The sequence below is a fragment of the Corvus hawaiiensis genome, chromosome 2, assembly GCF_020740725.1.
Source record: "Corvus hawaiiensis isolate bCorHaw1 chromosome 2, bCorHaw1.pri.cur, whole genome shotgun sequence".
NCBI lineage: Eukaryota > Metazoa > Chordata > Aves > Passeriformes > Corvidae > Corvus > Corvus hawaiiensis.
This window is the reverse complement of record NC_063214.1, coordinates 52,470,925-52,484,330: the sequence shown is the minus strand read 5'-3', so window position 1 is coordinate 52,484,330 and position 13,406 is coordinate 52,470,925. Positions and strand designations below refer to the sequence as shown.

Sequence of the window (13,406 nt, the reverse complement as noted above, 5' to 3'; positions counted from 1 at the left end):
CAAATGGAGACAGTGAAGGGAGGGGAAGTACTGAAACTGAAAATATAAGCAAAACAACACCTGAACATAGTCCAACAAATTTTTGTAGCTGTAGTTCATCACAGTAGTCAGGTTTTTGGAGTAAACAGGAACTGTAGAACTTGATCTGCTTTTTCTGCTAAATATTGTTGCAATTTGAAAATAATTCCTTAATCATTGTGGAAATTTCAAAGAAAACAAAACTTTAATGTGTATAGCCAAATGTATTCTGAATTTTATGAAGAATTGTCTTTGACTAAACAGCATTTCCTCAGTTTCTCTCCTTCAAGTTTTTTTTGTGATTTCCTGGTATGCAGTGATACTCTTGGAGTGGCCATGGTGCTTTCTTAGACACAGCTGCCACTTGGCTGCTTTCCTGGGCTAATGGGAGAACTTGTTTTTTCCGAAGGGTGTTAGTAAGAGGACAGGGAGGAGAACCTAGCCTTTTATGCTCACTCTTTTTATACTTGCTACACTTTGAAATAGAGACTGAATTGCTTTTAGGAGGGGTCATTTCCTTCATTGACCTTGAAGTGTGCTGGATGATAGAGATACTTCCATTAGGTGCTTAAAGATAGGTAGGATGAATCCAAGCCAAAGCATTCAAGAGGGAATAGACGAGCTGCCTAAAGACCTTCTGAAGTAAGTGGAGAGTAGGTAGCTGAGGCAGAGCTGTCATGTTCGGTGGATATGATGCACTGAGATCTTTTCAAGAAGTCTAGAAAACTTGGACATTGCTGTACATTTTTCACTTGGTATTTGATGTAGAAAACAGTTTACTGAATTCCAACAAAGAAAGCTTTGTTGCAGCTTGCCTTAAAGTGAGAGCCACAGCTTGAGAGTGTGACTTGGAAAAAAGTATCCAAGCAGTTAGTCTGCTGAAGTCTCACTGCAAGTTGATGAAATGTGGGCTTGTAGGTCGAAGTACAACAGCAGCTAGACTCCTGCTTGCCATGGGCATTGCTAAGTGCTAGCTACCCAAACATATTTTGTGACCTTGCTAACAGTTGCTTGAGGAGCCAAAATTTAATCTCTTTTGCATTGTAAATAGTGTCATACTGAGCTCTTTATGTGTGTTATTTTAATGCTATATGGAAAAGAAATTATATTCAGTAATTTGCAAATAGAAGAGAGGAAAATTATGGCTGAAGGTGCTGGTGGTTACATGGAGGAAATTAACCAAAGAAAAATTATGGTGGGATGTTATTACTGTGCTGCATGTGGACCTCACTTTGCTTGTAGTGAAAGACAAGTGGTGGGACGAAGTTTTGGATTTAGAAGACTGGCAGAGGGATTCAAACTTTGTGGCAGCTGGGAGCAAGGAAGGATGCTGTCTGACTCCCTGGTGTTTTGTAGCTGCACTGGCTGAGATCGGGAGGGAGCGTTCTAGGGCTTTTATTTAGGCTCACAGGCTATTCAGGAGCAGATTTTGGTATTTTAATGCTCTCCATTTAAGTTAATTTTTCAGGTTTGTATTTTTCCTCTTCATTCAGGAGTTGCTTATGTGTCCTTGCTAGAATATGTTTCTACCCTATTGAAAGCTATTTTTTACTGGCACAGTTGATTCAATCACTAACAGAATCTTCCGATGTTTATAATCAAAAATGCCAGCTGTTAGAATTTAATCTTCCTAGATTATGGGTATGTGAACAACATTTTACTGACCTCTTTGACCCTCTTTTTAACATATGTTAACATGTTAAACTGTTTTCTCAAGTCATTTGGATCAGTCTTCCAAAACCAACAACAATTTTTTAGTACCTGTGAAAAAATAAAAAATTTAAGTCTTCTCTGTAAGCTTTCCTAATATTGATGTCTTGGGGTTTTTTTACCAGATAAATTTGCGCCTCATCTTGGTAAGCGGGAAAACAAAAGAGTTCCTGTTTTCACCGAATGACTCTGCTGCAGATATTGCAAAACATGTGTATGACAACTGGCCAATGGGTGAGTAGCTGAGTGGCTTTGGCTTTTTACCTGGTGAGCAAGGAGCTTTGCTGTATATTCTGACTAAAGTGTCGATAAACTGATCTCCGTGCTCAACATTCAAATTAAGTGTGTTTATTCACTATCTGGACAAAGATTTATGCAGAAATACAGTTGTCTTGCCTTCTTTTTCACAGTTCCTTCAGTTGGGCAGATTTTTAGACGTCAGGACTGTTTCCTACTTTATTTCTAAAATTTGCTTCCCCAAATTGAAGTACTTCTTTCCCCCTATCTTTCAACACTTTTCTTGATGTTAGAGGATCTAGTAAGTGTGAGGAAATGTTGGAGATATAAAACCTCTTATGTGAGGACAGCTGAAATAAAACACGGGAAGTCACAGGAATGCATTAGTGAAATTGAGTCTGAAGTACTTTTTCCTTACTGCCTTATCTTGGAAAGGATCTGTAATACTGATATTTTTCCAGGGAAAAAAACAAATATAAAAGCCCATTTTAAGAGACATTAAAAGACTGGATGTTGTTTATGTGAATGTACTTGGTGTCGTGCAGGAATACTGGCTTTGGAAAATGGGCTTGAGAACTTAAGATGTGTATTCACATATGTGAATAGTTCCCCAAAACAAAGTGGTTCTGTTCTCCCCGACTATGATTTCATGGGAAAATAGCCAAAACACAGACATAGCATTACATACGATGAAAGAAAATGCTTCTTTTGGTACAGGACTTCATTTGGGTTACTGTTTTGATGTTAAAAAGACTACTATTTAGACAAACTAAAACATTGCACTATCTGTTTCTGTGGTGCTTTTGTCAAAGACATATGGTGGATGATCGTTTATGCCAAAAAGTTAATGTTGATAATCAGTATTTTAGGCCTTAAACTGTTCTTTGAGGTCAGGAAAAAAGTTCAGTTTTCTGGGATGCAGTATTATGTATTTAGTAAAATATGTAATGAAAGAGGAGGTTTTAAGTCTTCTGAAGTATTAGATACAGATGTAAAACACTTCAAAAAATAGGTTAACATAGCATCTGTGCTGTACATTTTTTAATGTGTGCCTATAACATAGTTGTCATAACCAAATGTTCTTTGTGTACATTTATCTGGATTAGTAAAGGCAGAACTGGATTTTTTTTTCTTACTCAAGTTTATGCCTGAGCACATGATGTCATGTTCAGAGTCTTGTGAAGAGCTTGAAAGTTGCAGATTCTGAGTTTAGAGTTGGGAAGAAACCCAGACTTTAAAGTCTCTTCCTTAAAAAAAAGTAGAACCAGACATGGAAACCTCGGTTCAAATACTTGCTGTCCTGAGGGAGTGCTCTAAATTTTGATGAATATTTAATTTGCAAAGAAGAATAGTCTCAATTTAAAAGACAGAAACCCCCCCCCCCTCACTTCAGAATATCATATAGATTTTCACAAGCATTAGCCCATTAGCTGTTTTTAGACTGAGAGTGCTCCTCTTTGCCACAGGACTGAGAAATCTTGATGAGGACTAAAGTATCCTTGAAACACAGATGATGCAATTGTTTTTACCACCATTTTGACTTGTCATGATCTTGTGGGGGAAAAAAGGGATGAAATAACCTCAGTCACATACTGGCAGGATTAAGGCAAACTTCTCCCCACCTTTTTTGGCAATACAGTTTTTAATTAAGGATCTCTTTATTTGCAGTAGAAAACACCAAATTTATTTTAATGCATATCATCTAGATAGTTACCTGTTCTCTTCTTCCCCTCCCCATTTTCTTCTAAATAATATTAACATCTTTCTTGTAGACCAATTATCTGAACTTTAAAAAAAAAAAAAAAGATTCAGTGTTTCCTTGGCCCATTTAGTCATCAGTGGAAATTAAAATTTGAATTCATGTCAGAAAGAAATGTTTCAGACTTCCAGCCAAGAAGCAGAAATTAAAAGGATGGGTAACTTGGCAGCTTAACAGTGAGAAAATACCTGTGCCAAAATCTAGTCTGTCTTCTTTTGGTTGTGGTTTTACATCATTATGGCACTGTCAATTGGCTGGATTTCTGCTCTTTACAGCCACAGTATAGTGGAGTTCAGACTGTATGGAGTAAAAAAAAAATAAAACTGTTATGGTAGCAGTGTGATAATTCAGATCCTTAATGTAGCCCACTTCACAGCATAGCAGAATGGGCATGTGCTTGAATTGCAAGACAATTGAATCAGACCCTAAGTGGAAATACTTGAAATTCAAATAGCTTTGGTTGCCTAATTTAATCTAATCTTACAAACTAGGCACGTGGGAGCACCTGGGAGTGTTGCAGCTTCTGCTGTTGGTGCCTTGCCCCCGCCGTGGTCTGGGGCTGAGATGGCTCCTGCTGCCCACGTCTCTGCCTGCTTGCTTTTTGCACCAGATGCCTCTCTGTATGCTCTGCAGCCATGGCTTTTGTTTCAAATGCTTCCCCTTCTATCCTTTTCAGTTCCTCTCCTTTTGTGGTGCCAGTTGCTACTGCCCGTATGTTAATTGTATGTTCCCAGTGAACAGGTTGGTTTCTGTGGCTTGTCCTGATCCCTTGCTGAATATTGATTTTGCTATATAAACACTACAAGCAGAAAGAGAGAACATTTGTGAACAACTGTTGCCAGATATTTGGTCATCTAAGAAACAGAAGACACTGTATTCCCAGAGAGACCATTTAAATTCAACATTTCAAGGCTTTATGATACTTGTTCTGAAAGCAAAGTGCATATTTAGTTGTTCTTCACATTGTGACAGGGAATGGAAAAAGAGTAGGAAAAGACCATTTAAGCTTATCATTTATTTATGATGGCTTAAGCATTATAGGAAAATGCATGCTTGCTTTTTTTCGAACCACGGTTTGCCATATAAAAACATCCATGGATCAGCCTTGGGGAAGCTCCTTAAAATGTATTGGTGGGTGTCTGCTCTGAGAGAGCCTCTGTTCTGGCTCTGTGGTGGCAGTCGGGGGCTGCTCAGGTCCCTGCCCCCTCCAGCCATGGAACTGGTTGGATCTGGCCATCATCGAACGGTGCTGAGCTGCCTCCGGAGCTTTTTTCAGCGCTGTGATCTCAGAGTCCTGTTTCAAGTGACCCATCACATGCGCGCTTGCTCTGTGTGCGGCAGCTTCCCATTGCTGGAGAGCAGCTCCAGTTAGTCAGTTAGCTGGTGACGGGGAGCATGGCTTGGGAAACTTCAGAATGGCCTGGGTATCAAGAACCAGGAAGCAATTTGCATGTATGAAATATTTTCTTTAGGACTTGTGTATGTGCTAAATATATCCTGCAGTCTGTGACATCAGTAATATTTATACTTGCAGACATAAAATTACGTGTTTGAATGCCCAGTGTCAAATAATAAATTCAGGAATAGACTTCGAGTGCTGGTCTTGAATTACCTTCCTGTACCTTCAGCCTGTGATCTCTCTTTAGTGTTTTAAGCAAAAGAGTCCTGTTCCCAATTTTCTTCCTGGGTAAAGGTGAGAGAAATAACAAAAGATGTTTTTATCACAATGTAACTGTGGAAATTCTCTCTCTCTTCAGATTGGGAAGAAGAACAAGTCAGCAGTCCAAATATCTTGCGGCTTATTTATCAAGGGAGGTTTCTTCATGGCAACGTGACATTAGGAGGTATGAAAATAACTTTTATTATACATGTTACAGTTAGGCAAAGGGGATATTTATTTATGGTTCAGTGAATACTACTTTACTGTTCAAGATCACAGTATGGCTTGCTTTATACTGTTTTTCTTGTGCATAGAGTGACATTGTACCTTATTGCATATTTTTCCATCTTGTTACCATGAGTTGTTAAACTTTGCGAGGTACTACCTGCTAAGTCAAGCCTCCTCTCACACAAAGAAACTGTAGTGCTGCTTTTATTTGTTGTCATTCTAAATGGAATATTTTGTTCCACCTCTCTTACACTGCATTTGCAGGACAAGCTACTTAATAAATATCTGAAGTATTTTAAAATGCTTGATAAACTTTATGAAAATTGGTCAAACAATACTTTAAATCTTAGTGCAATGCAGGAAGACACCCTATGAATGAGAATGAGGGGAAGCATTCTTGCTGTCCAGTGCTCTCCCAGGGATACAATTGCATAGTTATGTGAAAACAACAGTAAATGGCTTCACTGCGTTTGCTAAGGAAATGTAATTCAACTGTGCCCTCTCGTGGCAACTGTTTCCCCACAATTACGCATTTTGGTGGGAACCCTTGATAGAGGTGTGACACACATTTGTTAAGTCATCTTTCCTTTTGTAGGTAGCATTTGCCAATGGGAATATCAGCTGTATCAGTGACTAAACATTATGAGCCTCTCCATTCTGTGCCAGTTTAAAAACAAATTAATGTTCCTACTTTGTATGTTCAAATTATTCATGGTTTGGTACCTGGATGCAATACAGAAAGGACAATATAATATAATATAATCACCAATGAAATGGTTTTGAAATTAAGAGGAATCTGAAAATAGTATTTCTGGACTGCTTATGGTGATGTTCCATGAAGAATTGACTGGGATGATACACCTATTGATTCACTTTCTACCATTCCCAGTGTTGCCTAGTGATGTACTTATAGAATAGATTTACTCTCCACATATATAAATTTTTAATGCTTCTATATATACAAACAAGATCATTGTCAGCTCAGCTGGAAGAACTCTGAAATTTTTATTCACTCTTTAATTTGTATTTTCACCAGGTGACAGTGAGTGCAGCTAGTAGCAGTTGGAGTAGAGTTGAAAGACAAATGTTAAGTCTTGGATCATCTCTGCAATTAAAGATGCTAGTCTTACCCTACATTTCCAGGCAAGGATAGTTAAATGGGATTTACTTCGCCATTCATCTGAGTGTTGCTCTTCACCACCAGTATTTTTTTCCCTTTAATGACATTTGTCTAAACCTAAGAAAATGTTAAATATTTTTTTAATGTATTTAATATATTATTTAATGAGTTAAGCTGAAAAATAATATCTGCATGCTGCTGACTCTTGCATTAACTTAGGTCTATGAATTTTGAACACTTGCTTGGGTTCAGGGCATTTTAGTTCATTCTTAATCGTTCATGCGTTGTGATTTAATCATCGTGTTTTTACCCCAGGGATCTTACATGTATATTAGTGTTTTTCAAAAATATTTTTGTTGCTGTATTGTTTTAAGAAAAAGAATCCCTAAAACATTGGCTTAACTTCAGTACTAATGAAGTTATCAGGAGTAAGATTACACAGCTGAAAGGGGAACAGGAATTCATGAAACAGCCTGAAAAGACCCTTACTTCAGTTTGTGGTGTTCATTAGAGGTAGCCCTAAGTGAACTAGTTACCTTTAAAAGGGAGGTGGAGGAGGGGAGGGAGGAAATTTCTTGCTAAACACAATATTTAGTTTCTTATACTATTATAATACACTTTCTTTAAGCTTTTCTAGCTGTAGCTCTCTTTGACTGAGTTATAGCACTTAGTGTTATATTTGCTTTAGGTGATTAGGAAATATTGACTGGAATTTTGACCTACTGAAAATCACTTTATCATCCAGTGACACAAAAGTTTCCAAGGAAACAGTTTGGTGTTTTCTTTTTTAACTGGAGTGCATTTTTGTTCACTTTTACCTTACGTGTCTGTGTAGTGGCTTCTGAATTTGAGACTCCTATAAACTAAGATGGCTCAAAAATGAGAAATTGATAGGAGAAAGTGGTTTTGAGTGAAAAATTTTATTTTCAAGAAAGCATCCCTTTTGATAGCTTCTCTGAATGGACTGTCACTACAAGAACAGCAGAGCTAATGGCACTGGAAGCAGGGTAGAACAGACCCCTCTGTAAAGCTGCGCTGCTCTTGCCTGCAGGGCTTGAGCCACACTGTTTTGTTGTGTCCTACCTGTGCAAAGTGCTGGGGAGTTGCCTAGCAAGGCAGTCTGTTGTTCAGCTTCCAACAGGAAATTTAATCCTTTAGCTAAATATTTGTTTTGCAGTTTGCATTTCAAATAATATTAATTAGGGAAGTAATACATAATCAACAGTTCTCCATTTCTTGGTAGATAATGGTAATCAGCAGCATTTGCTTCCTTATTTATTGGGGAAGGGAAGTCAACCTGCCATATGCCATCCACATTCCAAAAGGGGGTGAAAAGTAAGTTCTGACAATAGAAACTACAGAAAAACAATGGGATTGAGTAGTTGGGAAAGGAATTAAATACAGTTTTGCTTTTAGTGAGAGAAAGGCGTGAAAGCACAAAGAGAAGAGCAAGAAAGGATTACTGAGCATAGGTTAGGCTGCTCAGATGGTGTCATGCTGCTCCAAACAAGAAGCTGGAAATTTCTAGCAAGAACTTGTGTAAGCTGTGCAAACTAGTAGCTGAAAGTAGTTGATGTAAATATTAGCATAGTTCTACTTGATTACTGTAAATAGTTAATCTCCACAACTCACTAATCAAGTGTCCTGAAATGTGTTGATATTATGAAAGATGTTCTTAATGTGATTACTTTGTAATTCAAGAGTTTATGTTATGAAGACAATCCTTTTCCATGGAGTTTGCAAAGAGCATATTAACAGTCTGTTAGACTTTTCAGTTGTGTCATGGTACCAAGTACTCAAAATACATCATCTTTGTCAGACTTCAAGCTATCAATAGCTTCTAGTTGCAGGCACAGGCAGTGCTTCAAGTAAACTAAGAAACTTTCAGATTTGCCTTTCCATAGAGATCACTATTCCCAAAGTACAGCTGCTTCAAAGAATCTTGTGGAGTTCTGTATCACTTCCTGTGCTTATACCTGTGTTTGGACCTGTGTTTTAATCATAATTTGCATTTCTTCAAATAAATATGTAGGCAACAAACATGATTTTAATAGCAGTCTTGTAGCGAGGCTTGTATTGAATACACCTAATTACTAAATACTGGGTTTATGTTTTTATTAGTGAATCTTTAATCTGTGCTGTAGTGTAAAACAGAGACATTTTTCACTTCAGTTGCCTTCAGGTTTATTGGCCATTCATTATTCATCTATTCACTTAAAATGCCATTTCACTGTATGTGAAAACAAAAGCTGTAACTTGAGTTTGATAGGACAAATTCTACTCAAATCAGAATTATTTTTGTATTAAGGATTAAATTCTTGTTAAATTTATCACCGACTTTTTTTTCCACTGTAAGGTGGAAAGGACAAAACTTAGAGCATCCTTGCCTTGTATTTCTCAGAAAAACAATCAAGGAAGATACTCTAAGTATACAATGTATTTGCATACTTAAATTGGAATGTAAAAATTATCATTTTAGTTTCAGACACAAGCAGAGGGAATTGTGGAAAGGACCATTTTTTAAAATTTTGTGTTGCTAAAGCTCACAAAGGCAGCACTGTGAGAACTACTGTATCTAATTTAAAAAGCTTTAAATTTGATATTTTTCACATGCAGCTGATGTTACAGATTAGTATTAAAAGGCAAGATGCAGACATTTTGTATTTCAAAGAATCTGTGTCATGGATCAAAATGTGTTTTAGGAAAATCTGTTCTGCAGTAGAGGTTCAGTGTTTTGATATCTCAGGAATAACAACTTGGTGGCTGAATTAGCAACTTTTTTGCATCCTTATTATTAAAGAATGCTTAACACCTGAGTCTTGGCATGAATGCCCACCTCACTTTTTACTCAGAAGAGGAAGGCTAAGTTTCCTAACAGGAATATCATGTCTCTAAGAATGCAGTGTTTTAAGTGATTCTTTTCGTGCCCTGAGTCCCTGATTTACTGAACTTCAACCAGTAAGCAGTTCAAACCCAACAGTATGAACTTTTGAACAGGTGCTAATCCAATTACAGTTAGTTTCAATTGGGTATTTGGGAGAAAAAAAGACTGATGTAATGTGTTAATTATTCTCCCTTTCTCCTTTTGCAGCATTAAAACTTCCTTTTGGCAAAACAACAGTGATGCATTTGGTGGCTAGAGAGACACTGCCAGAACCAAACTCTCAAGGTAGGGCATTAGAGGAATTTCTTACTCGAGTACATGGCAAAGTGGTCAGGTCTCTTACAGGCTTTTTGAGTATTTCATAATAGAGAAAAGTCAAGTCCTTGTGCTCTTTTGTGAAGAAGGCAATGGAATGCTCTTGTACATGTTTATAGAAAACTAAGATATTAACTTTCTGGTTTAGCATTTTTATGTTAGTGCAGAAACTTACTCAGACCTTAGAAGCTCTTGTTTTTATTGTGAAAATCTAGTCCTGATTTATCTTTCAGTTATGTATGCATGTGTATAACAATAAATATTTTTTACTGAAAATAGTAAAGAACAGACTTGTATTAAGTATACTCTCACACAGAACAGCCTCATTGCTTTAGAAATGGCATGTAAGTAAAACTTCCTTCTTCTTTGCAGGTCAAAGGAACCGTGAAAAAACTGGAGAAAGCAATTGCTGTGTAATCCTGTAAACCCTGTTAGCTTTACCTGCTAAGTGTGATGTAATATAGTCTTTGTCTTTCATGCTGCTGGAATAGAAGAGGCCCTACCTTGCTTCAAACACCTGTAGGAAGAGCCTGTCTGTAAATCCATGGAACTGAAATAATACACGAACACTGTCTCATTAGTCTTTTTTTTTTTTTTTTTTAAAAAGTGAAAGATCTATGAACACTTTAATTGTTTATTTTTTTCAATTCCTCCTTTTTGTTTGTTGAATAATCTTAGAGTACATCACTTTTTGAAAGAATTCAATCTCCAGAAAGGTTTTTTTTCTTTTCCATAGGAGGAATCCTTTTGCTACCACAAAAATCTGCATTAACCGGATCTAACCAGTCAAGCTTTCTAGATGCAATTTGCACTAAATATGGTTGACAGTATATTTCTCATCAACAATCTCTAACAATATTTGAGACATCTAGTAATAACCCACAATGTATAATGCAACACTGGAAAATAGTATATTAATAATTAAAACAAATCTCACTTATGGCCAAATCAAAGGAAAAACTGTTAAGTCAATTCTACCTAAGTCAACCTCGGTGGCCAAACTGGCACAGAATACTAACTAAACCAAGTCTAACTATATATATTTTCACTGCAACAAAGAAAAAATACTATGTGCCTGTAATTTAAAAGCACTCTGTAGAGGGCTGATGAAACTGATTTTTTTGTTACTGTGTGCACTCCGATCTCGTGTGTTAGTTGAGTGCTTATTCAGACAGCACAAACAAGTGCAGAGAGTGCATTTCCTAGCCTTAATATGGGAGGGGTAGTTTCCTGTAGTTCATAGGCTTTTATTATCGTGCATAAATGTTAGAAAACATCATTTACTAATCAATTTTATGTATTTGAATATTGGCAATTGGTGTTTTTCAGTCATTTTTCTCATCTGTACCTTAGACTCCAGTGTCATGCTTACTCATTAGAGATTTCAAGAGAATTATTAAAATTTAAAAAGCAAAAAGAAAAACTTCTGCCATAGTACTAGTTTTGTTTCTTTACGTAATCTGCATTTGGTATTAGTGCTTGCAATGGTATTAAAATCAGAAGCTGATTTTTGAAGGCGTACATAATTGAAAAGGATGCCATTCTTTTATTTCATATCAATAATTTAAATGTTGATATGCTAAAGAAATTTGCACAGCACTAAAGCATGAGCTAGTTTCATCTAAACCTGTAAAAAATAAAAATAAATAAAAATTAAAAAGTATAAAAGATTTTATATTTTTTCACTGGGGAGGAATTCTTCCTGGGTGAAATTACAAATATGTGTAGAATATATTTAATAAAGATCTTATAAAATACATAACTATAGAGGTTAAATATAGATTGGCGTGTAGTATAATAGAACAATATTCCATATAAATAGCTTTAGCCTTTAAAAAACTGAGTCACAGGTTGACATTGTGTTCTGTACCTAAGTGTCCACAACTCTTACAGATGTTCTGTGTAATCGTTTTTCCGAATGATTGGCATCATTCAAATGTAAACAGGTTATTTTATTCATTGTTACTGCTTTGATGAAATGCTTTATATGCAGTAGATTTACAAAAATATTGTTCATACTGATCAGAATTAAATTTGTATAGAGCAGAGTTTTAAAACAAATTGTAAATAGCACTAAACATTTTCTTTCTGCAACCTGTACTGATAGACTCTTCTGTAAACTAAATAAAAGAATATTGTAGTGCATTTCAGTGGTGTTTCAAGGGTTGTAATTGGGTCTGTAACTGCTTTTAATAGTACTTCTTAATCTGGAAATTAAGTAAGGACTCCATTTTATTTATTTAAAAAAAAAAGGAGGGGCACAACACCTGCTGAAAAATGCTAAAGGGATTTATCACTTCAATTTTTGTTTTACTTCATAAGTGGCCTGGAAGCCTTTTTTCTGTTGAAGAGGAATGTGAGCATGAGCAGTTGCAAATGTGCAGCTGTGTCACACCCTTGTGTGCCTCACAGGAGCCGTGTGCTCATACTGTGAGTTTTTGAACCTTCATTTACTGATAGCAAAGAGCACACACATATCCCTTGAGGTGCTGGGAACTGAGATCACACCATTACGTGCTCATTACCAAAGTGAATCTGGAGGGGGGGCATTTCCTTCTGCTCTGCAGTGTGGTTGCTAAATAAGAAACTGTAGGGACACAAACCTTCTTCTTTAAAAAGAAAAAAAGTCTGATAGACTTCCCTTTTCCAAAATGCTGACCACCCAAGTAACACAGACTTAGATGGGAAATGGCTATGACAGCACAAGAAAAAGAAATGGTCTGAGACAGGACATACTCGGCTAGTTAAACAAGTCTTTCAAATTGATTTTGAAAAACGAATGCATGAGATGTAATCCTGGTTTGAAAAAATAGTCAGGTACTTAGAATAAATACATGAAAATCCAGTAGCTTCTAGTTAAAGTATTCGGTGAGGTTCTGTAGCAAAGTATGTGGAGTCCCCTTTAGTTAAGATGAATAAGATCCATATATGCACATGTCCAGGCAAATCCTTAAATACTGCCTGGCATTTAAAGCATGCCAAAATAACTCCTGCAGAAAGTGGATAGAACAGTTTGCCTGAATTTTCCTAACAATGGTCAGAGTTCTGCCCCGGAAGAGCATTTCTGTTGTGGTGTGAGGCAGGCGGAAAACTGGGGCAGGGGGATTGCTAAAAGATGTGTGCTTTTTTCCTTGTATGCTTTGTATTGTGGTTTGTGTATTTGCTGAAACAAAAGCAGTAGCTCTTAATCCCACATTTCCCAGCCTTGCTAAAGGTCACACATATGCTTCTCTTCTACTTTGATTGGAGTCAAGTGGATACTAGCAGCGCAAAAAGATTAAAGCTAAGTCTTTTCAGGGTCAGGCTGTTGGATGGTCTGATAATACACTGAAGAGTTTGGCATTTGATTTTCACTGCTAGATAGAAATTATCTTCTCCCTATGGATGAGTTAATAGATGTCATGAAGTAAGGGAAGGAGAGGATGATCTGGAGCCCTTCTTATTCTGAAATACTGTGAAGGGACTACATCTGTCT

General features: G+C 36.7%; 1 protein-coding gene across 1 annotated transcript in view; it reads left to right on the top strand.

Moving 5' to 3' along the window:
* The window catches only part of UBL3 (ubiquitin like 3), a 58,739-nt gene extending 46,663 nt beyond the window's left edge, over positions 1-12,076 (top strand). Inside the window, exons 2-5 of the mRNA XM_048294996.1 lie at positions 1,854-1,962; positions 5,482-5,568; positions 9,824-9,901; positions 10,304-12,076. Coding sequence (XP_048150953.1) covers positions 1,854-1,962; positions 5,482-5,568; positions 9,824-9,901; positions 10,304-10,356 — 327 coding nt within the window. The 3' untranslated portion in view covers positions 10,357-12,076. The remainder of the gene's footprint in view (positions 1-1,853; positions 1,963-5,481; positions 5,569-9,823; positions 9,902-10,303) is intronic.
* Positions 12,077-13,406: the final 1,330 nt, after the last annotated feature.